This window comes from Sciurus vulgaris (assembly GCF_902686455.1).
Source record: "Sciurus vulgaris genome assembly, chromosome: 8".
In the NCBI taxonomy this organism is placed as follows: domain Eukaryota; kingdom Metazoa; phylum Chordata; class Mammalia; order Rodentia; family Sciuridae; genus Sciurus; species Sciurus vulgaris.
Genome location: NC_136468.1, coordinates 110,879,267 through 110,907,120, shown reverse-complemented (window position 1 = coordinate 110,907,120; position 27,854 = coordinate 110,879,267). Strand labels below are relative to the sequence as shown.

The 27,854-nt window shown below is 39.4% G+C and overlaps 1 protein-coding gene and 1 long non-coding RNA gene across 13 annotated transcripts in view; both read left to right on the top strand.

Moving 5' to 3' along the window:
• Nucleotides 1–27,854, top strand: part of COBL (cordon-bleu WH2 repeat protein) — a 264,580-nt gene that overhangs the window by 139,149 nt on the left and 97,577 nt on the right. For all 12 annotated transcript variants that reach the window (XM_079150327.1, XM_079150317.1, XM_079150326.1 and 9 more), the window contains one exon: nucleotides 1,529–1,702. In XM_079150327.1, coding sequence (XP_079006453.1) covers nucleotides 1,529–1,702 — 174 coding nt within the window. The remainder of the gene's footprint in view (nucleotides 1–1,528; nucleotides 1,703–27,854) is intronic.
• LOC306667601 lies at nucleotides 20,456–25,730 on the top strand. Its single transcript, XR_013765619.1, has 2 exons — nucleotides 20,456–25,612; nucleotides 25,661–25,730. It is a non-coding gene; the product is annotated as an uncharacterized lncRNA (long non-coding RNA).

Below are 27,854 nucleotides of genomic sequence, written 5' to 3'. Positions count from 1 at the left end.
AGGAAGCATGAACTGACTCAAAAAGTAACCTTCCTGGAGTGCCTTGTCTTTTGGCTTTCATGGTTAAGCTCAAAAAATTGTGAGTCTCAAAAATTTTCTCAGGAAACTAAATAATAGTAGAATTTGTGTCTGAGCACAAGTAATACAAGGCTGTTGCTTACTACAGTAGCTGCTCTTTGTATATTCATTTGAAATATGAACATCTAGTTGTTCAAATAAAATCTTACCTGCAAGTGTATTATGTAAAATGTGAAACCAGAGTTATTGCAAAGCTCAGGCACCATGCATTCATTCTCGCACATGTGAATTCAAGAGCCCTTCAGGCTCCACCATTAGAAACTCAGAGTATGGCTTCAGTGGATAAAAATGAGCAGTAATCACTGTCTTCATGGAGTTCATGTTTTAATCGGGAGAAAGATATGAATAGGCCATTTTATAATAATCAGGGTAGTTAATACATATTGGGTGCTTACATTGTCCCAAGAACTCTCTCAAGGCCTTTTACATGTAGTAACCCATTACTTTACAATAATAATCTTGTAATATAGAAACTATTTACCCCAATTTTAAGGGAGATAAACTGAGACAGAGAGAAATTTAAAAAGAAAAAATTTTGCCCAAGGTCATGTGACTTATAAATGTCAAAACCAGAAATCAAACCTGGACAGTTTGACCCCTCCAGGATCTGTGGCTTACCACCTTTTTGCATTGACTTGGAATGAGCTATGTTCAAGGTTACAAATGTTATAATGAAGTGATCTGTAAATGTGTATGAGTAGGAATACCAGGACTAGGCATGGCCCTAGAGTGCTAGTTCTTCAGCTGATCTTTCTGCACAGACATATCTATTTTTCTATCTGGCAGACCCTAGGAAGAAAAAGGATTGAAGAAAATGTTTTGTGTGCTTTAGCCTACTCCTCTGGGGTGAAAATTGCTACTTGAGAACATTGAGTTAGTGGGTTGGGTTGTAGTTATTTCATTTAATTAGCTCTCTGTTATTAAATCCTTTTTCTGATGGTCAGAAAGAGTCTTTAAAGGATATCCATTAACTTATACCATTCATAACTTTGGAAAGTTAGAATAAACTACCAGAAAATAAAAGATTTCTCAATATGGTAAAGACCATTGCATTAAGACCTACATTTCAATCTGCTCCTCCTTCTCTTTGGTGTCCAAGACCCCATATGATGACAGGTTAAAGTTTTATGGAAGCTAATTCATACCTATAGGTTGAATGGGAATATTAAAATGATTCTAGCTGCAAAATGTTCTCAAAGGTTTAAAAAGTTTGCCATTTTCTTCATGGGTAAGAAAATAAACCTTACAGTGTAAGTCTTTAAGGTAATGTCCTCTATAACTTTCCAAGGAAAGTGAAAATACAGATTTTTCTCTAGTCACTCAAGCCTGTTAGTAGACATAGATGCTATTAGACTTTTGAGTGAATGGTTTGTTGCTTTGTTTTCAGGTTTGGGCGTTTGTCCAGAAGGGTCAACTCATTGATGAGATTTTGTTTCTCTCTCCCCAACAGGGCTGCTTAACAACACCCAACTCCCCATCAGTGCATTCACGTTCCCTCACGCTGGGTCCATCCCTCTCCCTGGGCAACATCTCTGGGGTGTCTGTGAAGTCAGAGATGAAGAAGCGCAGAGCCCCTCCTCCTCCAGGTGCCGGGCCACCAGTTCAAGACAAGGCATCGGAAAAGGTAGGGCACGGAGTGGGTGGCTCTCATGATCAGAGCCTCTTCGATGACCCAGTTGACTCTCCAGCAACTCTCTGGAAACACTTCATATTTGTGGCTTTAGCAAGCAGAGTGTTCAGGGCAAACATTTGAGCTTTATTTAGACATAAAGGTGAGATATCACTCTCCTTCAGTTATTGAAGGCAGGAAACTATTTTGGGGCCCTAAGTAATTCAAGATCTATGCTTGTTGGTTAACATGTATTTTATTTTAGCTCTGAAATTTGGGGGGCATTAGTGTGACTGTTCAGTGAGAAATATGCACAGGTAAAGGTGCATTAAGGAATCTGAAGCTTGTAAAAGAGATAATGTATAATTCAGTAGTGATACCCCAAATAATTTAGGTTCTCAGGAAGCTGAGGATGTTTTTGCATATCAAGTTGCATTCAGTGTCATATGAAATTAATTTTGTGAGACCTGATATTTAAGAAGCCTACTTTTTGATGTTTATCTTCAGAGCAATTGAATGCCTTTGCAGGTGATTGGGTCACTAGGTGCTGATGAGGAAGAGCCTTGTCTGTGCAGCTGAGTTCCTTCCAAGGGCTCTTTACTCAGACCTCTTTCCTTCAGCTTCTTGCTGATGCCTGGGCATACTATTTGAACTATCAACCCTCCCTTTCCAGGGGTAGAGCATTCTTTGACAGTACAGTCAAACCGTGGTTTTACTTTCCACAGTTTCAGTTACCTGTGGTCAACCACATCCATAAATATTAAATGGAAAATTCCAGAAGCAATTTATAAATTTTAAATTGCATGGTCTTTGGAGTAGTGTAGCAGTCTCGTGTGGTTATCCTCTGTCCTGCCCAGGACGCGATTCATCCCTTTGTCCAGGGTATTCTTGTATTCACACTGTATATGCTACCTGCCCGTTAGTCTCTTAGTAGTGGTCTCATGCTGTCTTCAAGTAACCCTCTTGTTACTTTATAATTACCCCAGAGTGCAAGGGCAGCAATGCTAGCAGTTAGGATATGCCATAGAGAAGCTGTAAAGTCCTTCCTTAAAGTAAAAAGAAATTTTATCATTGGAGAACACTTAATGTATATGGGGGTTGGTACTGTCTGAGGTTCCAGGCATCTTCTCAGGGTCTTAAAATGAGTTCTCCCACAGTTAAGGGAGGGCAACTGCAACTTCTTTTTTCCCAGCTTAGAATGTGGCACTGTAAAAAGACATAAAATTTTTATTTTTCTCTTGAAATGTGTTCTCCCACAGTTAAGGGAGTACAACTGCAACTTCTTTTTTCCCAGCTTAGAATGTGGCACTGTAAAAAGACATAAAGTTTTTATTTTTTTCAACCTGTCCTCATTTGGGTGAAGTGTGGTAGAACCCACTTCCAGGGACAAGCAGGATGGGCTTGTGCTTTTGACTTTTGAGAAGCAGAATTTCCCAAGGCAGTCAAGATGTGAGATAAAGACGCCTTGTTCTTTGTTAGCATAACATGTTTCTGATGGCCTGAATCCCTGTTTCATGGGCAGACAGCATGCCTTGCACATCATCACATGAGGCACACCAAAAATTCACTCATTCTCTTTATGGATTTTATTTTCTGACTCCTGCCTGCTGCATCATAATGCACAAGAGCATCACAGCATGGCTAATCTTTAGATTTGGACCCTTTTATGCTTACTTACAAACTGGCATTTCCTTAAAATATACTAGAAACTAAGTCTCTACTTCTCAAATTTAAGACTTGGTTAGAATTTGCAGCAGTAGATCTCAGTGGCAGAGTTTTGACATCTTGCTTGATACCTTTATCTGTCTGGATGTGTATTCATCTAGCTCCATCTTGCTTTGAAAGCCAAATCTCTGGTCATCTTTCTCTGTTTCTCCAGGACTACTCCAAACCTCATGTCTCAGAGACTACCTATTCCCATATACAGACCTTTTTATTCAAGTCCTTAGAAATCCATCTCAAAAGCCTGTAATGCAATACAGTTTACGAGAAAGTATTTTTATTTTCATATCTCAGATATTTTCAAATGCTGCTCATTTATTTTGAGTTCTCCATCATATTGTAGCTATGTTTTGATCAAAAGAAATTTTGTTCCAAAATGGTGCATCATTCTGTTGTACACTTGCCTTATTAAATGATGCAAACAATGTGAAGCTATTTCCTGTGATTGTCCACAGTGCATCTCTTTAATTTGCTTGGTTTAGATTCCGAACTTTTTCATAACACACAGACCATATCAACAACATTAGCTGTTTTCAATTACATACCCCTGGGGATGTCTTTTTGCTTTGGGTTGGGACAGAAACTTCTTTAGTAGTGAAAAATATGAATTCCAGGATTAATATTATGTAAGGTTTTTTCAATGAAAATTATACTTTCTTAATGTGTTAGTATGAAGATATTGAACTGCATCAGCATTTTAAAAATTTGTTCCATTTGAAGATGATGTTGTATTTTTTTGTCTTTACTGCACTTACAGTGGATAAAGCCTGCTTGAGTGGGAAAATGTACAGTAAGTAGAGAGTTGGGAATTCTGAATGAAAAATAAATAGTATTTGGTGCCCTGTAGATTGAACAGAGTTCCCTCTGAGGCAGTAAAAGCTTTTTACTGAAATCTGTTTCATTTGGCACAGAATGAGTGGAGAAATTGGCTCATGGAAACCATCTCTTTTTTTAAGTATGTGAGTGGCATATGGATTAGATTTAAGTATTTGCTATGAACATGCTTTTTTTTTTTTTATTGAAAGGTATTTCATTATTTACTAATTTCTGGGAAAGGAACCCAAAAATGTATTGTTGTTGTTGTTGGAGAAAAAATGTCAATTCCTTCTTCATGAACTTCCTTCCATATAAAGATAAGATGTTTGTTTGGAAAACCTTATTTTTATGCAACTGTTACCAACACCAGTATCCTGAATGAAAGGTTTATTTTCAAGGACAAGACTAGTTTATAAGAAAATGGGAATGCTTGGGTTTTCATATTGAAAATACTTTTTTTTTTTCTTATCAACTTGAAAGAAAAATTCAGTATTTACTTATTTAGGCCTTAAAGGTGGAATAATTTTAGCCATCTTCCGGTTCATCAGAAACTTTAAAAAAATGTAATCATCTTATCAGTAATGGTTACATGATTATGTGCTCATAATTTGATCATTAGTATTTGTTATTCCTAAAAGTGTGTTCTAAAGAGATTTCCCCAGATGTATGAGAATCTGGGAGGTTAATGTTGGTGCCCATGTACAAGCCTGTTTGAGGAGCAGTTAAGAAGGTGGTGGGTAGGTTGATGGGTAGAGGGCCACATTCTCTTTCAGGAAAGCAATATTCTTCTGTTTTCAGAGCTCCATTGCTCTACCCCCTATCTGCCTCTCAGATAGAAATGACACATTGTCTACACCCCATATGCTAGGTTAGTATTTCTCTAACTTGAGCAGGTAGACACCAGGACCATGAAACATGGTTCCCAGCCCCACCCACAGAGTTCTCATTCAGCTGGTCTGGGAGAATTTTTACTTAAGCAAGTTTGCAGGTGATTCACTTCATCTGCTCCAGCCAACCCCATTTTGAGAACCACTGCTCTGCCGAATGCTACTTCCATTAGCTACCTACCCAGAATTTTGACTAATCAAATGTATAGCTATGAAGAAAAGTCTGCAGCAGGAATGTTACCTGGATGAATATATGCTGCAGAATAATAATTTTATATAGTTTGTTGCATGCATTGCAGGTTTCACATCTGCAGATTGAACCAACCTCAGTCAAAAATAATTGGGGCAAACATTGCATCGGTACTGAACATGTACAGATTTTTTTTCTTGTCATTATTTCTTAAAAGATACAACTCTTTACATAGCACTCACCATATTTTAGGCATTATGAGGGATATGGAGATAACTGAAAAGTATACTGAGAATGTGGTTAGACTATGTGTGCATACCACACCTCTACCACTTTGTATGAGGGACTTGAACATTTGCAGATTTTGGTGTCCTTGGGGAGCCTAGGACCAATTCCCTGAGGAAACCCAGGGATGAGTATCCAGTTTACCACAGAGGAAGCTGAGGCCTTAAGTTATATGTTTAAACATGCAAATAGCTCTTACTTCTCTCCGGGACCAAAGGAATATTCCTCTGGGGGGACAAAAGCATTGTCTGTTTGGGGCAGGATTTTCCTTCATCTCATTTCCTAGGACCCACATCGTCCTTCCCCCAACTTGCCTTGAGCTGCATTGATTCCCTCCCAGAGAGTGGCCCTGCACAACTTCTGGGATTCCTGCATGCTGCATCTGCACTTGGTCAGTGCTCCCTGTGCACCCAGTCTTCAGTGACCTATCCCTAGGGACAGTTTGCTTTCTTCCTGTTTGCTCATGGTTTTCCCATGTGCACTACTCTAGGATTATATGGACCTATATTAAGAAAATGAGCAGGCCTGCAGACGTATGCCTGGTGGGCGTCCTGTACTCATTTTCCAGCCCTTGAATCTCCTCTTCTGTACTTGAGAACAATAAGCAGCATCAACAGGTGCCTGTTGCGGTGCTAAGATGTGGCCCTGGCTGTGCTTCCCTGCATGTAGATCCCAACTCTGCTGTCACTGGAAACGTGACCTAGGGTAAGATCAATGAGGTACCTCATGTATGTAGGAGTGCGGTCAGCACAAAAGAGGGGATGAGTGCTGGTTATGTCCATTGGGGGCCAGCAGTAGCCTTGTTCCTGTGACAGGAAGGGCTGAAGGAAGGCACAAGGGTTGTATGGCCCAGTGCAGGATCCTGAGTCAACTAAGTGGCAAAGTATATTTTAAAAATATTAAAAAGGAACCAAATGTACAATTAAAAAATTTTACATGAATGGTATGAATCTGCATCGTGCACAACCATAGAAACAAAATGATGTACCCCATATGTATACAATGAATCAAAATGCAGTGTGTAAAAAATAAAAAATAATAAAAAATTAATAATAATAAAAAATTATCAAGCCCCTGGAACAGACTCATTGTGTTGAATAACACCAGCATCTTTCTCTCCTTCGTGGTATTTTCCTTTCTTAGCTGCAAACCATGAACACTTTCCACTCAGCATAGCACATATTCAGAAAATCATGAGAAGTGAGTTGCCCATCATGTAAGACTGAGCATCCTCTGTTTAAGAAGGAGGATAGAATACTGTCAAGTCATTCTTCCTTAGGTGATTCCATTTATGTAGTAAGATTGAAATTAAACTATAGCTATCATTCTGGACTACATCTGCATTTATGTAATACTATACATATCACAGCAGCTGTTTTTCATCTTTTTCAATCTCTGTCAACTGATCAAAAATAAGTAACTTATGGAAATTTGCTAGACAGTGCTAAGCTGCCTGGTTTTTGTTGTTATTATCCACAAGATATAATAAGTAGCTGTTTATTAATTTATTTAGTCAATAGTTTTTATACACCTGTTTTGTGCTAATATCAAAGTATAAATCCATTTTATTGTATTAAAAGTAATTCAAAAACATTTTAAAGTTATTCAGGCTTCCTTTTGTCTTGTGTTATTTGAAATATTGCATTCATTATGTTCTCTACCATAAAATTCCCCAACATGACAAGTACATTTTTATGTTATCTCAGGTTTATTGCCTTAAGACTAAAATAACTAGTGATGTTGGCTTTCAGAATGAGAAATTATGGAGGCTGGTGTTATGATCAGTTATTAGTATAACCCAATATGGAGTTTTCTATGAAAAATTTGCTTATGATTCAACAAATATTTGTTTGAACATCTACTGTGCACAAGGCCCTGCCCCTGAAAGCGTGAATTGATATTCATTAATATGACTGCAATAGAGACACAGAAATGCAACATTTCCTACTATGAACATTTGGGATGATCCTCATAGGATACAAATTTAATTGAAAGCTACTTAAAGCTCCATTTTCTAGATAGGGTAACTTGAATATCATAGGAAATCAAGAAATTGCTGAATGGACTCCCAGGGATACATTTCATCAAGAATTGAAATGTCCATTTGATCATCCTTAAAGTCTGCTTCTGAAAGTGGTGTCACTCTGGTGTGCTCTTGTCACTGCTCTGCAGAGAGGACCTGCAGGTGGAGGAACAGCCTGGCAGCCTTTGTTCTGGGGAGTCCCCATAAACCAAGCCAAAGGCCACTTGGCCAGCAAGGTTCTAGGCTCCAGTGGCCACCTCCGCTCTCTTTTAATTCTCTGTACCTTCTTTGGTTCAGTTTCTCTTCTTTTTTCTCTTACCTCACTGACATAGCTCCTATATCTGATACTCTGCTTCTCCTGTCAGTAAGCATTTGTTAATACATGCACACACACATACACATACACACACACACACACACACACACACACACACACACCAATTTATTTTTCAAGCACCCATTTATAGATCATCCCTGCCATAGTTTGGGTGTTTTTGTCCCTATAGGAATATTTTCACACCCAAGGTGATAGTATGAGGAGAACTGGGCCTTTGGGAGGTGACTGGGTCATTATGGTGGTGCTCTTGTAGTGGGATTAGTGCCCTTATAAGAATAGACCCTGGAGAAGTGTCTCCCCACTTCCACTATGTGAAGAAGGTGCCATCTGTGAACTGAGAAGTAAGCCCTCACCAACACTGAGTTTGTGGATGCCTTGATCTTGGGCTTCCATACATTTCTGCTGTTCATGAATCTCCAAGCCTATGGTATTTTGTTATAGTAGCCTGACAAATTAAGACCATCTCTAACTGAAAAACACTAATGTTAGAATTTACATGCAAAAAGCTAAGAAATCCCTTCGCTCAAGAAACTACATATTTAAATAATATTATTGGCTTTGGCTAATGCTTGGAGTATTGAATCCTCCCTACAGAAAAGAGCTGTAAGTGAGCCACAGAAAGTTCAGATGGCAAAGCTAGAGAATGACATTTTTGGCCTAGGTGTGAGGAGGTGTATGAGTAGCCCATTTGGAGACAGGTAGGAGGGGAAAGCACACGGCAGAGTCACATTGTGTCCTGGAACAGGCCCCTGGGCGTGAACAGCCTTTCAAAAATGTATGTGATGCATTGCCCTGTCTCTCCTTAGGAAGGCAAGTGGCACAGCAAGGGTCACACACAATCTCTCCTCCTTGAGCTTGCACAGGCCAGAGGTGGGGTCCTGACAGCTGAGGGGAGAAGAGCCTTAATGGGCTGAAGGCCAGACACTGCCACTTGCTGTGGAGTTAACTGGGGCTTCTGCTGTCTCACCTGTGGAATGGGCGCAACAGCTGCCCAGGTGAAAATGAAATGGGAGGATACTTAATGGGAAGCCCTAGTAATCAGCCCAAAGTAAACAGCTCTGTTTCTTCTGCCCACCCCCTTGCTCGTTCCCCGCACGCCTGCCACTGCCCACATACACATTTCTCTCGCTTCCTTTCTTTCCTTTCACTGCTTTCCTGCCACCTCTGTCTTTTTCCTTTCCTTTCTGGATGTTCAAGTCCCTCCACTCAGTTTTACCTTCCAGTGCCTCTCAACATTATTTCTTTAAAACAACATACACTCGTGTGTTTTGAGTCCCACCTTTTATGCCATTTATAAAATGCTTCCATGGAAATCATTTGACATAACCTGGCACGTTTCCTAATTATGATGTCCCTTCTTCCATTGAGTAAAGGAAACTGAGTCCCAGACCAGGCGAGCTCCATGTCTGGGACCGGCAGCCAAGGGCCTCTGAGCTGCCCACACCCTGCTGGACCCCTCAGGGTGTCTGCTGTCTTAGCTTGGGAGCCAGGACACTCCCTCCTCCACCTGTAAAAGCAGAGCAGATGAATGAATCTGGCTTTAGTGCATGGGACACATTCCCTCTCTGACACTGTACACAAGAGTAAAAATCTTAGGAAGAAGAGAGTATCCACATCAAAATGGGATTTTCTGTGTATCCAGGGACCAGCCTTAGAGGGTGAATCTACTTCAAATTATACACACCAACTAACTGCCAAGATTTCCTTTCAGATGTGGCACAAGTTTTTCCATTTCCTCCATGCTCACTTGAGTAACACAGTTTTGTGTTCTGAAATACCACGGGGTGGGGACAATGTTTCCTTTTCATTTTCTGGGGACTATATCCCCCGAAGGTCAGAAACAATGTACATGTGGTGTTAGCTTTTGGTTCTTTGCCAGAGGATGGTAACTCGGCAACACATTGTCCCCCCACAAGAGTTGAGGGGGTCAGATCAGGCTTTTTGCTCTTGCAGCTTCCACTGAAAATGTACCTCCCCAAGTTCCACAAAACTCAGCCTTCAGGCAGGAAGGGAGGTTTCCCTCATGGCATCTTGCCCCCGCAGACCTTTTGACTTCTCTGTTTGTTTCTGTGATTTTGGGCGCCTATTGTGAATGTTTCTGTCTTTGGAAAATTCGAAAGTCTGACTTGAACAAAAGGCATGCCAAGTGCTCTCTCCCACAACAATGTCCCCAGCCCCACCCCCTGCTTTTTGTCTAAAGCAAGATTCAGCAAGTGAATCTGTGTCCAAAGAAAATGCACCTTCCCCCACTGTGTCTTTCCTTCAGCAGAGTGCAGTCTTCTTGATTTGTTCCCTGGTATTTTGGTTTCCTTCAAGATAATAACAGAATTATTTCCTGAGGCACAAGTCATCCTCTGCTTTCTGGTTGTAGATGGCAGCATAATGAGCCCAGGAACTTGAGCATAATTCCTTTCAATGGCTTCTGTCTTTCCCCATTGGCATGATGAGCTATTTTAAGGAATTGTGATTCCAAATGTGTTTTTTATTTGTGATTTTCTAGCTCAGTGTCTTTGCACTGTCGGATCATGTTGTTCGCTCATCTCAGAGTGCTCCTTAGCAGAGGTCTGTGGCATACCAACATGTAGGAACACCAGTAACAATGTTCTGTCAGATCTGTAGCCCATCCCCTGGCCCCATGGCCTTGAACACACAGCCTGTGTTTGCCATTCACATGGCTGACTGACTCCCCAAACTGGGGCTATGACTTGTTCCTTGCTATGTCCCCAGGCCCAAGCTCAACACCTAGCGCACAGTGGACCCTCAGAATGCATTTTATGAACAGATGAATGAGCTCAAAGATAAGACAGCTAAGAATTCTCAGGTGCCACTGTGGCAATGATGAATGAATCACCTTTTTGGAGGGAGGTGTCGAGAAAGCATCAGGAAAGGTACACCTTGTTTCAGTCAGTGACTTGCATGATATGCTGGTCTAACTGCAGGCTTAGGGTGGGTAGAGGGAAATACATGAGCAGGGGAAGGGCAGAGGATTCTGCAAGCAGGGCTTTCTTAGAGATGTTTGTTCAGACTGAACCAGGGTCTCTCATGGCCTCCAGGTCAGCCACTCCTGTGTTTCCTGGGCTTTGAACTCTGCAGGAGAGTCAGCCCATTTCTAGATCCCACCCAAGTCCAAGGCTGATCCTGGGGTCCCTTAGGTGTCAAGTCCAAGAATAGAGGTGCCCAACTAACCGACCACACCAAAAATTAAAATAGTAAAGGCATTAGGTGGTGCTGGCAGCTACTTGAGGCTACAAAAGAAGTACAGGAGCCTTAGTTGGTCCTTATAAAGTGTGACTGATGACCAGACTCAGATACGTATAGTCACAATCTATGAAGGCAGGTTATATCCTTGAATTGGGGAAGTAGGTGTCTGAACACCATCTTGAAGAGGAAGAAACTAAAAGTAGACCAGAGGAGAACATTGTGGGAATTGAAGAGTCTAAAAGTTGTCATCATTTATTTTAAAAATGGCCAAATTAGATACAGATATCCTTTGGTCTCCTTAGGGTATTGGATTAAGGCCCCTTTATGGATACCAATGTCTACAGATGCTCAAGTCTCTTATATAAATGGGTAATAGTGTAGTATTTGCATATTACCTTTGCACATCCTCTATTATACTTTACATCATCTCTAGATTACCTCTATAATACCTAATTCATACAGTGTGTTTTAATCAACTATTTCATTGCTGTGACCGAAAGTCTCACAAGAATAGTTAGAGGAGGAAACGTTTATTTAGCTCACAGTTTCAGAGATCTCAGTCCATAGATGGCCAACTACCATAGCTCTGGGCCCTAGGTGAGTCAGAACATCACAGTGGAAGGCTTGGGGAGGAAAGCAACTCAGAACATGGCAACAAGGAAGAAGAGAAAACTCTGCTCACCAAGGACAAAATATATACCCCAGAAACCCATCTCCTCCAGCCACACCCTACCCACCTACATTTACCACCCAGTTAATCTGTTCAAGTGGATTAATGCACCAGTAAGATTAAGGCTCTCATAACCCCATCATTTCACCTCGAAACTTTCTTGTATTATCTCATGTACGAGCTTTTGGAGGTAACCTCATTTCTGAACCATAGCACAAGGTGAATGCTACATAAATAGATGTATTGTTGAGGGAATAACGACAAGGAAAAGAAATCTGCATGTTCAGAGCAGAGCCATTTTTTTTCTGAAAAAAATTTTTTTTTTTTTTTTGTACTGGGAATTGAAGTCAGGGCACTTAACCACTGAGCCACATTCCCCAGCCCTTTCTTTTGTCTTTCATTTAGGGTCTCACTGAGTTGCTTAGCACCTTGCTTTTGCTGAGGTTGGCTTTGAACTCACAATCCTCCTGCCTCAGCCTCCTGAGCTGCTGTGATTACAGGCAGGCGCCCGGCTCTTCTGAACATTTTTAGTCTGTGGTTGGTAGAACTTGTGGATATGGAACCCACAGATATGGAGGGCAACCGTATTTTAGCTGAAGAAAGTAAAGATTCACTGGGACTTAGTAGCTTCATTCAGATATTTAAGTTCCTGTCCTGGGGGTGGTGGGCTGTGGGCAACATCATATAACCCAGAGGACAGATTTGGAATAATCTGGTTTGGTTGCACATAGGAAAGGATTTTCTGACAGGTAGAGTTGGAGTGAGGGAGCTGCTATTGTGTAGGGGAAATACCATGTGAAAGTGACGTTTAGTGTCGACTTACATGGTCTCCTTCAGTCTTCTCCGTGTCCATGCAAGATAGGGGCTTTAGTCTTCATATGATGGTGGTAGGGCACAGAGAAGCAGAGTAACCTGTCCACAGTAATGACAGCAAAACTAAAGAGCAAGGCTGAAACATTATCTTAAGGAAAAACTCTGTAGAAACAATAACAGTCTGAATTTTTACCAAACACGTTGACTGCCTTACCATCTAACTAAAATTAGCGTATATTATTTTTCTATGGCTGCTCGACAGGGTGGTCTTTAAAAACAGACATTTGTTTTCTCACAGTTCTGGAGGCTGGAAGTCCAAGATCCAAGGTATTAGCAAGAGTGGTTTCTCCTGAGTCCTCTCTCCTGGGCTTGCTCTGTCCTCATGTGGCCTTTTATTCTGTGCATGCCCCATCCTCAGTGTTTCTTCCTCTTCTTATAAAGACACTGGTCATATTGAATTAGAACCCACCTTAATGAGTTCAGCTTTACTTAGTTACTTCTTTAAAGGCCCAGTCTTCAAACATAGTCATGTTGGGTGTTGGAGTTCAGCGTATGATTTTGGGAGGACACAATTCAGTCCATAGTAGGAGGAAATTGAGTTTTTGTTTATATGCAAAGCAGTTTTCTTGATCAAAAGAAATTTTAGAAGGAATAAGCCTTTATCCTTTCAAAGTTCTTGATATTTAGCTAAAGCAGACCACTTAGGCCTCCAAAACACAAAGAATGGCCTTTGCTCTGGGAGATGGTGGCATGTGCAACACAGACCGTAGCTTAGGATCCCACCCTTATCCCCATCCCCAGGAAATCATCCATATCAGAAGTGCTATCTTCCATCTGATCAGGGGCCAGAGACTATTTGGGGCGAAGGTGTCACTTTTGAAGTCTTTCCCAGTAGGTAGCATGCACATCATGGAGAAAGTCCTAGAAAGAGTATCCATCCTGGCTGGTAGTGTTTTAACTGCTACATCAATTGGAGAAACTAATACAAAAGAGAACAGGTACCAAGATACACTTATGTGGGGTTAATAAATTCTAGTGTTCTATAGCACTGTGGGGTGATTATAATTCACAATAACCTATTATATATTCTATGAAGAACTAGAAGATAGGCGCTCAAAGGCTCCAAACAGAAAGAAATTACAAGGAGATAGAAATGTTAATTACCCTGATTAGATCATTAGATTTGTCACCCCACAAATATGTACAATTATTATGTGTTAATTAGAAAGAAAAGGCCAAAACAAAACACCCCTGAAACGCTGTTGTGCCAGACAGATCACAGAGTCGAAATACATTCAGTAGCAGGACTTTTCCATGGCCGCTGGTCCCAGGGTGAAGGTTCCATGGCAAATATAAACACAATTGCAGTGACTGAACAACGGTTCAGTTCTTCTTCAGATATTATGTGAAGATGTGTATGTACATGTAGCCTAAGTTTACACTTTCCTTGTACTGTCAGTACGGTTGCTGTCTTCATTTTACACAATAAGGGCACTGAATTTAAAAAGGGTGAACTGGGGTCATGGTGCTGCTACCACACCCAGTAAGGGACACATTACAGGCTCATCTGACGTCTTTCCTGCATGGAGCCATCTGCATTGATGCTGATTGGATTAAAAAAGAGTCCTGTGAATGTCACTTGGCTAGCAGGGATCTTGCAGGGTGAGGTCTAGTCCTGCAGCCTCTGCCTAGGGCTAGATGTAAGTGAGGTAGCAGCATGACACGCAGCATTCCGTCTCAGTAAATGAACTTCCAACATCACTCTTTTTGACATGGGGATCCTGACACAGAGGGAATGTTTAAAGGCAGAGGAGCCTACTTATTACCCATTCACTGACAGGGAAGACATGGTGTTTTCTGTTTGAGAGTCAAACTCACAGATTAAATGCAGATATACAAATCCTGATGGAAGAATTTCTTCTTGCTTCTCTATTAACAGCTCACTGGATTCCTTTATTTATTATTTATTTATTTATTTATTTTCTTTTTTGTGAGGGGTGAAGGATACTAGGGATTGGTCCCAGGGACACTTTACTACTGAGCTACATCCCCACCCTTTTTTAAATCTTATCTTGAGCCAGAGTCTCGCCGTTTTGTTTAGGACCTTGCTAAGTTACTGAGAAAGGCATTGAACTTACAATCCTCCTGCCTCAGCCTTCCGTCTTGCTGGGATTACAGGCATGTGCCAGTGTCCTCAGCTCACTACATATTTTAATAGGATGGTTTCTCATTGCTGTCAGTGCATGGAGCTCTGTTCTCAGTAGTCCATTATGTTTGTCCTGGAAGTAAAAATACAGTTAGAACATCTGGCAGAAATAGGTATAAAATTGGTCACCTCCATTAAGGGCATTTTGTCAAAAAAATTAAACAAATGGACAAGATGGTTGTGAGGGAAGCTAGGTTCTTGTTTCTAATGGACACTATTCTCTTGATGGGAGTATTAAATAAATGAAGTAATTTCATCTGGCTTTTTAGTTCCAAAGATATGAAAACTCAAGAAGGCTGAGATTCATATTAAATTCATATTAAAAGGAATGAAGTAAAAAGGCCATTTTATAGGATAGTCAAATATGTTATAATATATCTACTGAATGTAACTTAAATGTGGCTATCTGTCCATTTTCTACCTCCTTCCTTTATTGGCTCCATCTAATTTCCAAAACTCTGTTTATATACTCACATAGTTTATGAGACTTCACAAGTCTTGAGGGAATGAAGAATAAACAAAATAGGATTCCTTTGAGTCTAGCCAAATCGTGTTTGGCCTGTATTCCACAAAGAATAATTTGGTCATTTAAACTATAAATGTTCCAGATATAAAGTATATCTGCTTTTAGTAAATAAATCAAACTGCCCTAAAACTATGTATTTGGATTTATACTGATTGCTTTTGGAATAAAATGCCAAATAGAGGTTTTGTTTATATTCTGAACTGTGGAAACATAAACACAACGTTTGTGACAGTGCAGAACAATTGTTTTTAAAATATTGGGAAGTGGAAGTGCTGAGGAGTTGTCTCTGTTGTGTGGGGTGTTTCTTTCTACCCTGGAGATGTTGAAGGTGAGGACGGCATTGTGTTCAGAGGCATGGAGGAAATTGAGCTCTTTTCCAATACAAACATCCGTGAGAACCTGTGGCGTCTCGTCTCCCGGTGCAGAGCCTGTGAAAACAGGCTGTGAGGGAAGTTCCTTGGTAGAAATAACAGGGCGGCTGATTCTGAGAGTGTGCAGTGGAAGGAAATGGCAGCTATTTTAGTTGCTTAACATCTACCCTTTTGTTTATGGATCATTTCGCTCTGATACTCATGGTTAAAGAAGCAAGTGTTGGTTTGAAGGAGATTAGATTCTTATCTATTTTTAGTTGTCACTAGAGTGTGGCATTTTATAGGGAGGCTTTCTTTGATAAAATCAAAATGAGAAGTGAGCTGGCTCCTTTCCTGCACATTGACATTTTCATGGCTTGGAGGGAATGGAAAGCTGGGCCTCATGTTATAGAGTCACACTGTTTCAATGTTATTCTCATCCTCATACAGCCTGTGCTTGTCAGATAATGCTCGTATAACTTTGGAAGGTGTGTTTTAACACTTTTATTTCTCTGAAGTAAGTATGCCATGTCATTTGTAGAACTTTCCTGGGCAATGTGACCTCTGGTGACTTTAATTATATGTTAGGAAATAAGATGTGTTCAAGTGACTCAGATTTAGGAAACTACTTTCACGTTTGTGTATTATAAGCTGCAGACATCATTCTGACATTTCCCATGGCTCCAGAAAGATTGGGCAGCACTGTTCTGTAGATGTCAGACTACTCTCTGCCTGAATCTAGATTGCTGCATATGGAGCATAGCTTTGCTTGTTACATGTGGGCAGGATACTGGAAGGAGATAGGCTTTGCCTTGATTTGAATCTCAGTCTCCACTAAAACTAACCTGTGCAATCCTGGGGGAGTTACTTAACCTCTAAGAGCCCCAGATTATAGAACTATAAAACAAACTTTTGGCATCTGTTGCTAGCATCCCTTAACATGACCCCCGGTGGTTTACATCCTCACCTTGAGTGCAACTGTGATTTGCAGCTTGCTTTTTACTTGTGGGAAATAGAAAAGGTGTTTGACTCTCATGTCCTTGATGACATTTTATCTTATAGGTTTTGTCTTAGCAGACTGAAGGGAGACTCCTTCTGCTGACCTCAAAGAATCAGGTAGTCTTTGAAAAGGGCCCTATGAGAGGGAGATGCAGATGGCTTCTAGGACCTGAGGAAGGCTTGAGTCATAGTTTGTAAGACACTAGGACCCTTGTCACACAGCTACAAGGAAAGGAATTCTTCCAGCAATCTCAATGAGCTTTCCCAATCGAACTTCCAGATAGGAATGTAGCCCAGTTCACACATGACTACAGACCTGTGAGACATTTAGCAGAGGACTTAGATTAGCTGTGCCTGGACTCCTGAACCAGAAAACTATAAGATAATGAGTATATGTGTGCACATGCACACATGTATGCACAAGCATTTAAACTACTAAATTTATGCTAATTTGTTATGCATCAATAGAATGCTACTAAAGTACTCACTGAATTATGTGTAGCCTCAAGAAAATGATTCATGGTCCACAACTCTTCTGGCTTGAAAATCCAGGGCCAGAATTCAGGAGAACCACCAACCTGTGGAAAAGAAGAAAGAATACTAAAAAGAAGAGAGTCAGGTTCATAAATTCTTTAGTTAAATTCTACCCAGATTAGTGACTAATCTTGCACCTTACATGAAAGGGACAGGCTTTAAGCAGCGAAGCTAAGGACAGGAGAGCTAAACAGTTTGACTTACCAACCAAGAGGTAGTATATTAAGTGTGAAACAAATCAGCTAACTGCCTGCTAACACAAAAGAATTACCAGCTCACATTTATAGCAAGGCTACTGTCAAAAACAAACAAGAAAAGAAAAGGAAAGATTCTTTACTTTTCAGAATATAAGAGATACTAGCATCTCCTAAAGATAACATTCATCACAGTATATAGGATACAAGGCAAAACACTTCAATACACGAATCCACATCAAAATGTGAGCTATTTCCAAAGAAAAAGACAGTTACTAGAAACTAACATAGATGACCCAGATATTAGAATTAACAAATAAGAATCTTACTGTAGGTTGTACCTATGGTTAACAACAGAGTGGAAAATTATCTTATAATAAATGAAAAAAATAGAAAAAAATCTCAAAATTAATAAGAACTATAAAAAAAACCAAATTCTAAAATGAAAAAGCATACTATTTTATATAAAAATTTCATGGGTAGATTTAACAATAGGATATAGACAGTGAAGTTGAAGATATACAAAATAAAAGTCTCCAATTATGAGAAGAGAGAAAAAAAAAAAAAAAACTATTGAGCCCCAAGACCTGTGGAGCCTTACCTGAAGACTTGGTAATTGTTCGTAGAGTCCCAAAAGAAGACAAGAAAAAAATACTTGAAGAAACAAAGACAAAATTTTTCACAAATTTTGTGAAACATCTAATTTATAGGTTCAGAAGTTAATAATAAATCCAAACAAAAATGAATAAAGAAAACTATGCCACTGAGGAACATTATAGTGAAATTGCTTAAAAGCATACTTAAGGAGAAAAATTTATAAACAACTGGAGAAAGTTATCATATATTATACAGGATACATACATTTAAAAAACCGTTTCCATCAGAAACAACTGAAGCCAGAAGGCCGTGAAATACTATCTTCAGGGTGCCAAAAGATCCAAACAACCATGAATTTAGAATTCTATATCCAGCAAAAAGGTCCTTCAAGGAGAAGGCAAAATAAGGACATTTTCAGATAAAAGAAAAATAATCCATTGCCATCAGATCTTCAGAAAAGAAATGTAAAAGGGAAACTTTCAGGTGGAAAGGACATAATAGTAGATGGATACTTGGACTCTGAGAGTGAAATGGAGAGCATCTGAAAGGGGAAGCATCTGGGTAAACAGAATAGATTGGTTCTCCTCTTCATTTCTTCAGATATAAATGATTAAAACTTACAATATTGCCTTTGAGATTTATAAGATATGTAAATGTAATACATATGACAATTCTTGCGTAGAGCATGGAGGGACTTGTGTGATAGCCAGGTGTCCACACTGGATATGGAGTGCTGTAGTGCTTACTCTAAATGGACTGTAGAAGTTAAGGATGCCTCTTAAACAATCTTTAGAGCATTAGGTAAAATAATGAGAAGAGCCACACACAAAAAGAAAAGGATAGTTTTTTTTAAAATACAAAGGCAAAATCGGAGCAAAGGAACAAAGAAGTAAAAGAAACAAGTAGCAAGAAGTACCTAAATCCAGCCATATTAATATAATATATTTCTTGTTAGCAGCCTAAACTCCTCACCTTAAAGGAAGAGATTGTCAGAATGCATAAAATACTATGAGAAACCTGTTTTAAATAAAAAAAAATGGAGATTAGTTAAAAGTGAATGGGTAGAAAAAGAAACCAAATGAACAATACATGTAGGAAGATTGACATGGCTATATGGGTAGCAGATAAAGTATACTTTAGGAAAGAGTATTATCAGATTTTAGAATGCACAAGGTACAGGTGGTATCTGCAGGGTCTGGCTCATTGCTGCCTCCAGAAACTCAGCACTTCTCCTTTCAAGAAATCATTAAATTGTTTAGAGAAGTAGAGAAGACTTTTCTCCTGGACTCCTGGACTTTTCTCCTGGATTTGAGGCTGACAGATAAAATTGTAAGAAAAACTGGAATCTTGACTAATGCTTATGTTTATGAAGTGGGACCTTAGCCAGGGAGAATTGCAGATCCAGTCTCCATGCCAATGTTGCTGAGCTTCTGGTGGTTGAAAAAGGACATCTAACTTATTCCTGGGTTGCAGATGCTTTTCAATGTAGCAGTCAGAAAACTGAGATGTGTCCACAGAAATATGTTGGCATTTAAGACAGAAAAGGGTTTTTCAAAGTAGTGAAAGACAGTGGGAGGGTGATGTTCCAAATGTACACATTTTTGGGAACCTGAATTTAATTTTATGAACCCCCACTAATGATCAAGTGGCTTGAAAATATTTCTTGTAGAGATGGACTTTCATTTTTGCAGAACTCAAATGACTGACTTTTCAAAAGGAAATGACAAAGAGATTTACAGCTAGTACAAGAAGCAAAGGAGTTGACAGAATTAGAGGGAGAAGTAGAAAAACTCACAGTCACACTGGAAAATGGCAAACCCAAATAGAATAGTCTCTCAGAACAACTAAACAAAATAATAATAATAATCAGTAAAGAGGTAGAGGATCTGAATGATGCTAGCAACTTCCAGTATGAATGATATTCATAGGTCAGTATATTCAACAAGTACAAAGTGTTCCTTCTTTTTTAGTACAAATATGCTATGTTTGCAAACAAAGCTCAGTACATCTAAAAGGATTTAAATATATAAAGTATTAAATTAGACATCCACAGCAGTAACATGTCTATGAAAACCCCAAACACTTAATGACTAAATAACACTTATAAATAACCCAAACCAAAGACGAAATCACAAAGCAAATTACAAACTATTTTAAACTGAATGGAAATGAAAATATGACATGTTAAAATTTGTGGAATGCATCTACAGCAGTGCTGAGAGGGAAATTTATGATTTTAAATCGTTTATTAGATACAAGAAAGGTTAAAAATTAAGATACACATGTGACTTCTCCTTGAGATAAAAAAGTAGAACAAAATAAATAGAAATGAGGAGAGAGATAATAAAGATGAGCAGAAATTAATGAAACCAAAAGCAGCACCAAAACCAAAACCAAAACCAAAACCAAAAGCAGCAAATCAATGAAGCCAGAACTGTTTTTTAATCCTCAATCAAATGATCAACTGCTACCAATCTTATGAATGAAAGATGGCTTATTAATATGATTCCATAGACATTAGAAAGACAATATATAAATTTGGTGAACTTTTTACCAATAATTATGAAAATTTACATGAAATGAACAAATTCATTGAAAAAAAGAACTTTTTAGGTCAAAAATTTTTTATGTCAAAATTGACATAAGCTGAAACAAAAAAAGCTGTGTCACACATTGAATATTGTGATAACAATTGCTGTGAATATTTATCATTAATTTATTCAGCCAGATATTTTGAAAGCCTTGAAGTTAGGTGCCACAGAGGAGAGCTAAAATTATTCAAATGGAGCTGGTATTGAGGTATAGAAAATAGACAAGTAAAGAAGTAGAGACATGGAATAGAAAATATTAATATGATAACCACAATGAGGAAACTAAATTGGAGGTATTAACAGTGATATAACAGGGTGGCAGATTTTATTAGTGAATTCCTTTCTGTGCCAAGAACTAAATGCTTGGAAGAAATGGCCATGCAACACCCTGGGGACAGCCATTCCAAGGAGAGGAACCCCACTGGCTGAAAGTCAGGATAAACTTGCATTCAAGGACATAGCATTTGTCAGAAATTTTTCAAGTCATACTTTTCATTAGTCTAATTTTTTGGCTACAAATTAGATGAAAGACGAGAAGCAAGGTGATTCTGTTTTCTCCTATATTTGCCCTCTTTTCTTTCACAACTTTGATAAAAAAGACCTTCACAAACATTTCTGTAACAAGAGGAGAACTTCATGCAAATCTTTAACAGTTGTATACCTCACTGATGCAGAACAGGTTATGGAAATTGTTTGTTAGGGCCATGGAATACTTTATGACATTGTGCACTGTTATATGACATTATCCACTGCTCTATGCATTTCCTTCAAATAGGAAAATGCATTAAAGTTAAGCTGAGCCTTGATGAGCACATTCTCAGTGCCCCCTTGTGAACAAATTATAGTGCCATGTTAGTGGAAATAACGTGTGGTTCTTTTTTGCACTTTAATAAGTATCTTGTGTAAAACTCTCCAGTACTATTACAGAAGTAGTGTTAGTGTGGCATTCTGACTAACTAGGATTTATTTGATTATTTAAATTTTCACCCAAATGTGTGGTTTTTGTTTTGGAAAATATTCCTATGTAAAATGCTCAATTCATAACACTATTTCTGGACTTGGAACACATAAGAACCAGCTCTCAGACCTTTACTGTGTACATCTCTGAGTGGTGGGAAGATCAGATAGAAAAACCTCAGAAAACATGCACATCTAGTTATGTTGTTCTTTGTGTCTTATTTGTCCTACAACTGAAGAGGTCAAAGAGCAACATGTGTATAGATTTAGGTCATGTGGAAATTTTTCAACTCTATCTTGGGCTCTTAATTATTTGTAGACAAGGAGTATAAATACAGAGTCTTAGGTTATGTGGAAAAAAGCACATTTGCTTTTAACAAATTCAAGTTTGTTTCATATTTGTAGTTAACTGAAACATTGCAAGTAAACTACAATTGCTGAGAACAGCAAATAACACATTTTTGGTTTGGAAGAGATATTGCTTTGAATAATATTGAAAAGGACTGATTTTTTTATGAAACCACAGAAAAATTCTTGTTTCAAAATCTATTGTTTTGGTAGATATAATAACAAAAGAAACACAATATTCTTTATGGGCGGGGTGTGTGAGTGTGTGTCTGTGTGTGTGTGTCTGTGTTTCTATTCAGCCTTCTGTTTTGCTAAGGAACAAAAATAGGAGCCACGTTGGTAATTTTGACTCAGGGATTGGGGTAGCAGTAAAAACTTGCCTTCACTAAAAACTTTTTAACAAAATATACTTTGTAATGAATAGAATGTTATTGGAGAGAGATTAGACAAAGTTAAGAGTCTGAGGAATGAAATCTACCAAATTATGCTATGTCCATGTATGACTATACCAGAATGAATCCTTCTTTATATATAATTATAATCCACCAATTAAAATAATAATAGAAGGGAGAGCAGTAGAATAGAACAAACAAACGGATCGGGGGAATGCGATAGGAAGAGAAGGGAAGGTACAGAGGAATGAGATTGATCAAATTACATCATGTGAATGTATGAATATGACATATGAATCCCACTATTATAATTCTAGTGCACCTATAAAAATAGGAAAGTCTGATTTCTTGATGGAAACTTAATAACCAATAATAATGGTAGTTCTTAAAAGTTTTTACTTTTTATTGCATATTTCTAATAGTCAATAGAACAATAAAGCCTGATTAAGTGTGGCTCTTACCTTATTCTCCTCATATATTCTCAGTATTAGTCTGCACTTGAATCTTCTTCCTGTGTCATTCTCTTAAGACTATTGCTAGAATCCAGTGCCTAAAATCAACAGAACTTGTGATGAAGTGTAGATGTTGCATATAAGATGATATTCACAGGAAGTCTATGCCTGGATGCAGGGGAACCAGTACCTCCCCAGGGAACTTTACTGTGCAGAGCAAATGTATATCACAGCCTAGACTTGTGCCAGTGACACTGTTGTTTCGTGAGGAAGCCTAAAATGCTTGCATCTCCCACATCTCATGGAAGAACTGTAATAGTAATAAATTCATGTTTGCTTCTAGGAATCTTTCTATTTTCATTTGGATTGGTGCATTCATTAGGAGCATAGTTTTGGGGGATAGTCTAGGGAGTGTCTGAAGCTCTTGATACAAGCACTGTCATTATGATCAAAGCAGATGTGGATGAGGGCAACTGAAGCTAATGAGGAACTTGTTCAGGACAAGTGCAAACATGCCTAAATGTGTGTGGCCTCTACCTAAGCCCAGGGCACCAGTCTTCTTATGCAAGAGCTCCTCAGAATGAGCTGCAGAGGTGCAAAGGATAGTATTGATCCTTCCCCAGGACCAAACCAAGAAAAGGAACTTCAGCCCTTTGGCAGACTCTAATTGGTGCTCAGGGAAGCAATGGCTAGAACCCTCCTGAAAGTGTATTAGTGGATACCATAATTTATACAACCCAAGGGAATTCCTGGGTTAATACAAGGTTTAGGAAGGAGACAGCTCTCAGGTGCTTTCTTATCTCTGGATTAACTGTGGAGATATTGTCATATTAATAAGTAGTTTTTAATTTACTCTTTATTAAATATATATTTAATATATAAATTCAGGATCCTCTGTAGATCTTGTTTCCCACTTTTCTTTGGGGGAAAAAAATATTCACAGAACATTCAGGAAAGCAGTCCAATTCCTATAAATGACACATTAGAATTAAAGTGCTTATGCACAGCAAGGAAAATTCCTCCATGTACAAAATGTATCCTGTAACCCCCAACTCATGGCATTCTGTTTCCTTTTTGTCTTAGGCTTTTCAATCATTTGATGTTTCCAAGCCTATACAGTTGATCCTTTTGTGATGTGGAGTTTTTAGTGAAATTGGAAATAAGAGACCCCCACCCTTGGTTGCAGGATGATAAAATAAAGATGAGCAGAAATTTATGAAGTTAAAAGTAGAACTATAATAGAGAAAATGAAACAACCAATTTTGTTTTTTTGATAAGGGTATTACCCAATCTTCATGTCTTCCAAGAGGTCATCTTCTTTATGCTCTCTTTTTTTCCCCTTAGATGATCCTCAGTAGAAGCTGATCATTTGGTTCATTTCAGAGAAATGGCTTTGGTTTCATTGATTTTCTCTACCCTCTTTCTGCTTTTAACAGATTTCTGCTTATTTCATTTTCTCTCTCCTTTTTTATTTTATTCCACTTTTCCTAGCATCTTCAAGTGGAACATTAAGCCTTTGATTTTTAACCTTTCTTCTTTTCTAGTGTAACATTTAAACATGAAGAATGTTTTTAGGAACATGCTTTACCTACATCCCTGTGAAATTAAGTGTGAAGAGAGTAATATAAATAAATAAATATTATGTCAGCAGGTTCTCTCTGCCTAGCCTCACCATTCAGAGATGCACTCATTTAATTTCCTGTGTACAGACACTTGCTGAGGACTGTCACATGCCCTGACTGACCCTGTGCTGGGCCCGTGGAGCCACACAGATGAATCCAGCCCCTCCTGGTGCTTAGGAAGCCTCTGTCTAGAAAGACATACACACACACACACACACACACACACACACACTCCTTACCATGAAACTATGGAGCATGTAGGTGCCCTGGAGTGTGGAACAGACAGTCATGTACTTTTATATGATATGAGGTTGAGATGGGGTCTTGAAGGATGTGTTGAAGGGCACAGGACAGGATAACATTACTGAGAGAGGCCCTGTGCACACTGAGGTCCAAGTACTTGAGACCAGGATGAGTTAGGACAAAATTGAGTGGTATTTTGTGCTGCACCAGACATTTGGGCTGATTCTATGTGTAGGTGTAAGTCAGGAGTGATAGTGAGTAATAGCACCAGTAACACCACCCTGGCTCACAGCTTGTTCCTCTTTAAGTGTTTAACAGACTATATGGTCCCTACTCTCTTATTCTTTCTTTCTGTCTCTCTGGAGTAGTCTCCCTGTATTTTATAGAGGTGGTACCTTCTCATCATTCCAGGGAAAGACCCTCAGAGTGGTTTCTTATGACTCTCGTCTGTATCACCCATATTAGCCACCATCCTCAGCCCCACAAGGACATGTCACTACCACTTTATACTTTTAGTAAAATTTGCCCCTTCCTAGTTATCCAATTTCTTTCTTCTGCCTTTCTTCACTGAGATGTCAGCTGAGTGGAGAGAAGAAATTTTCTGTCCTTTTGGAGGGTCTTCCTCTTTGTAGAGAAGGGTACCTGGTATATAGTCAGTATTGGGTAGAAATTTCAATAAACAAATGAGTGATCAAACCTGACATTACTGGGGAAACTAACTCAGAGAAGGGGGAGACTGAGGAAAAGGCATTTAGCATAACTCAGGCAGGATATGCTCAGGGCAAGAAGGGGTACTAGTGTCTGAGACTTTCACACAATAATTATAGGACTTCAGGAGCAAAATGATAAAGATGTAAGCAAGGAAGAAAGGCCAGTGGAAACTATGAAGAATCCAGGGTTTATAGAATATTGGAAAAAGTCCATAGATCCACATTCTGGTTTGAGTCAGGCGGTTCTGCAGGAGTCACATGTGGAGAAAACAGCCAGCAGGTCTGCCTGGAGCCCACAGAAGGCACAGACAAAGATAATTTGAGAATCTTCTGCACATAAGTAGTAACTGGGGATATAGGAGTGGGTGAAAGACAAAACAGTAAAGGAAGAAAGAAGTGGCCATAAGAGCATTATGCTGAGGGGAAGAGGAATAGGAGTGGGAGAGGAAACTACAGAAACTCATGATGACCTAGGAGCTGGATTCACCCCATGTAGAAAACAAGAGGGCCATTGGATACAATCATGGGGAGAATAGGGTTGTTTCCTCAGGCAGCTACCCTGAAGGGGAGGGCCAGTTGGGTGCCTGTGATTAAAGAGAAGCTGAAAATCCACACAGGAGTTTACACTGAACTCCAAACCTGGCTCTAGTATCCCAAAGAGGGGTCAGCTTTGGGAAATCAGCTTTCCTTCAGAGAGTCGGGCCCTGTGAGAAGAGCTGGCTCTTTCCTGGGGAGCTGACTATTATCTGGGGACCTGTGCTTTTCCTGGCATATGGGGTAGGATCATCTGCTGACAGAGAAGGTGGATAACCAAGGAGGTCATAGCATTGGGATGAAGTTTGGAACTAGGAGATAAGGAAAGCAAAGCAAAGCCATGAGAATAAGGTTTCTCCACCCTCATTTTGGAAAACTGTTCTCCAGCAGCCACTAAACTGGACATGACCCAAGCACCTCCCATTGTGTGCACCTCCAGCACCATCACCAAACCATAAGCATGTATATTCACAGCAGTACTATTCACAATAGCCCCAAACCAGATACCAACCAAATACCTGCCCACAGATGGGCAAATAAAGGTGATTTGTTCATGCAATGTGTTACCATGTATGATGCAAATGAACAGCAACAGATGAATCTCACCAAAAGCAGCCAAACATAGTAATATTAAGTACAAATGTGGGCAAAATTAATCTAAACTCTTGCTGCCAGGAGAGTCGTTTCTTTGGGTAGTTGTAGGGAAATTAGGACGCTAGCCAAAGGCTCCTAGAAATGGTTGGCCACAGGGACCAGGGAAGGACAACAAGCCCAGGAACCCCAAAGACCTCTGATCTCCAGGCATCAGGCAGGATAGAGGGGTATGGGAAAGGAGGACTTCTGCTTCTCCTATGGAGACAGGCTTTCCTGCTGAGGGATGGCAACAGGGTACAGATGATGCCCGAAAAGGAAGAAGAAACAGTGGGAAGTACTTGTTGGTTCCTAGCAGAAAATTCATTCTCTTGGACTGGAGGATTGTTTCTATTAGTGGGAGATGTTGTTAAATACTCTGGCTTAATTTGCACATCACCACTTCTGTTTATTAAGGAGATTCCCTGCTGGGTTTGCATCCTGTATTGGTGCTGCTTTCTAAATTGTCAGCCCAATGTCTTCCCTCACTTTCTGTGTGGGTGGATGGGACAGAATCCTGTCCCCTTCCTCCCAGTTTTCCTTGGGCTGTGATTAGTCAGGGTCCTAAGCATAGTCATCATTCTGAGAGGTGAAATATTTGTCCTTAGTCTGTTGGTATCAGTGACTGGCAACTTTTTTTTTTTTACTCACATTGGTGTGAAATTTTTAAAGAAAAAAGATTTTTTTCGCATGAATTTAAATGGTAAAACAGATTAAAAATCCATGCATGTATGTCTAGCTAAGACAATTTTAGCAGAAATAAAAGTTAACCCTTAACAAATATTAGCTGAAATCAGAAACAATGGGGAATATGAAGGGAACAGGGACTGGTGAACTCACAGTTAAAATCTCTTAGAAGCTGGGAGTACATTAGTGTTCTGTTTTAGGGCATTTTGTTCCAAGTCAAGTAGGAAGAGAGTGCTTAAATGGCAACTTTTGTTTCTTCTCATAACTCTTCCAGAAGCATGACCCAAGTTTTTCTTTCTAAAATTACCAAAGATGGTGATGATAGTAAGGGTTTCCCCTACTGCTCTCCTGTGCTCACCTATGAAGACAGCTTTAATTTAGCCAATGCAATATGAACAACCAAACAGAGCCATTTAGTTGGCCTGAGTCATCAGCATTTGGTTAGCATTTTTTCGCCCTGTCACAGGATCCTAAGAATAAAGTAGGGTCCCTGCACACTTTACCCATACTGGATTTTTCACTGCAGAAAATATAGTCATTTTGTATGGATATAAAGGTAGCAGATAACTCCTATAATTTTCCCACACCTTGGGTGTAGGTCTGTGATATGTGGCTTGTTCAGTTCCTGGGAGGACTCACTCTCTTTTTTTT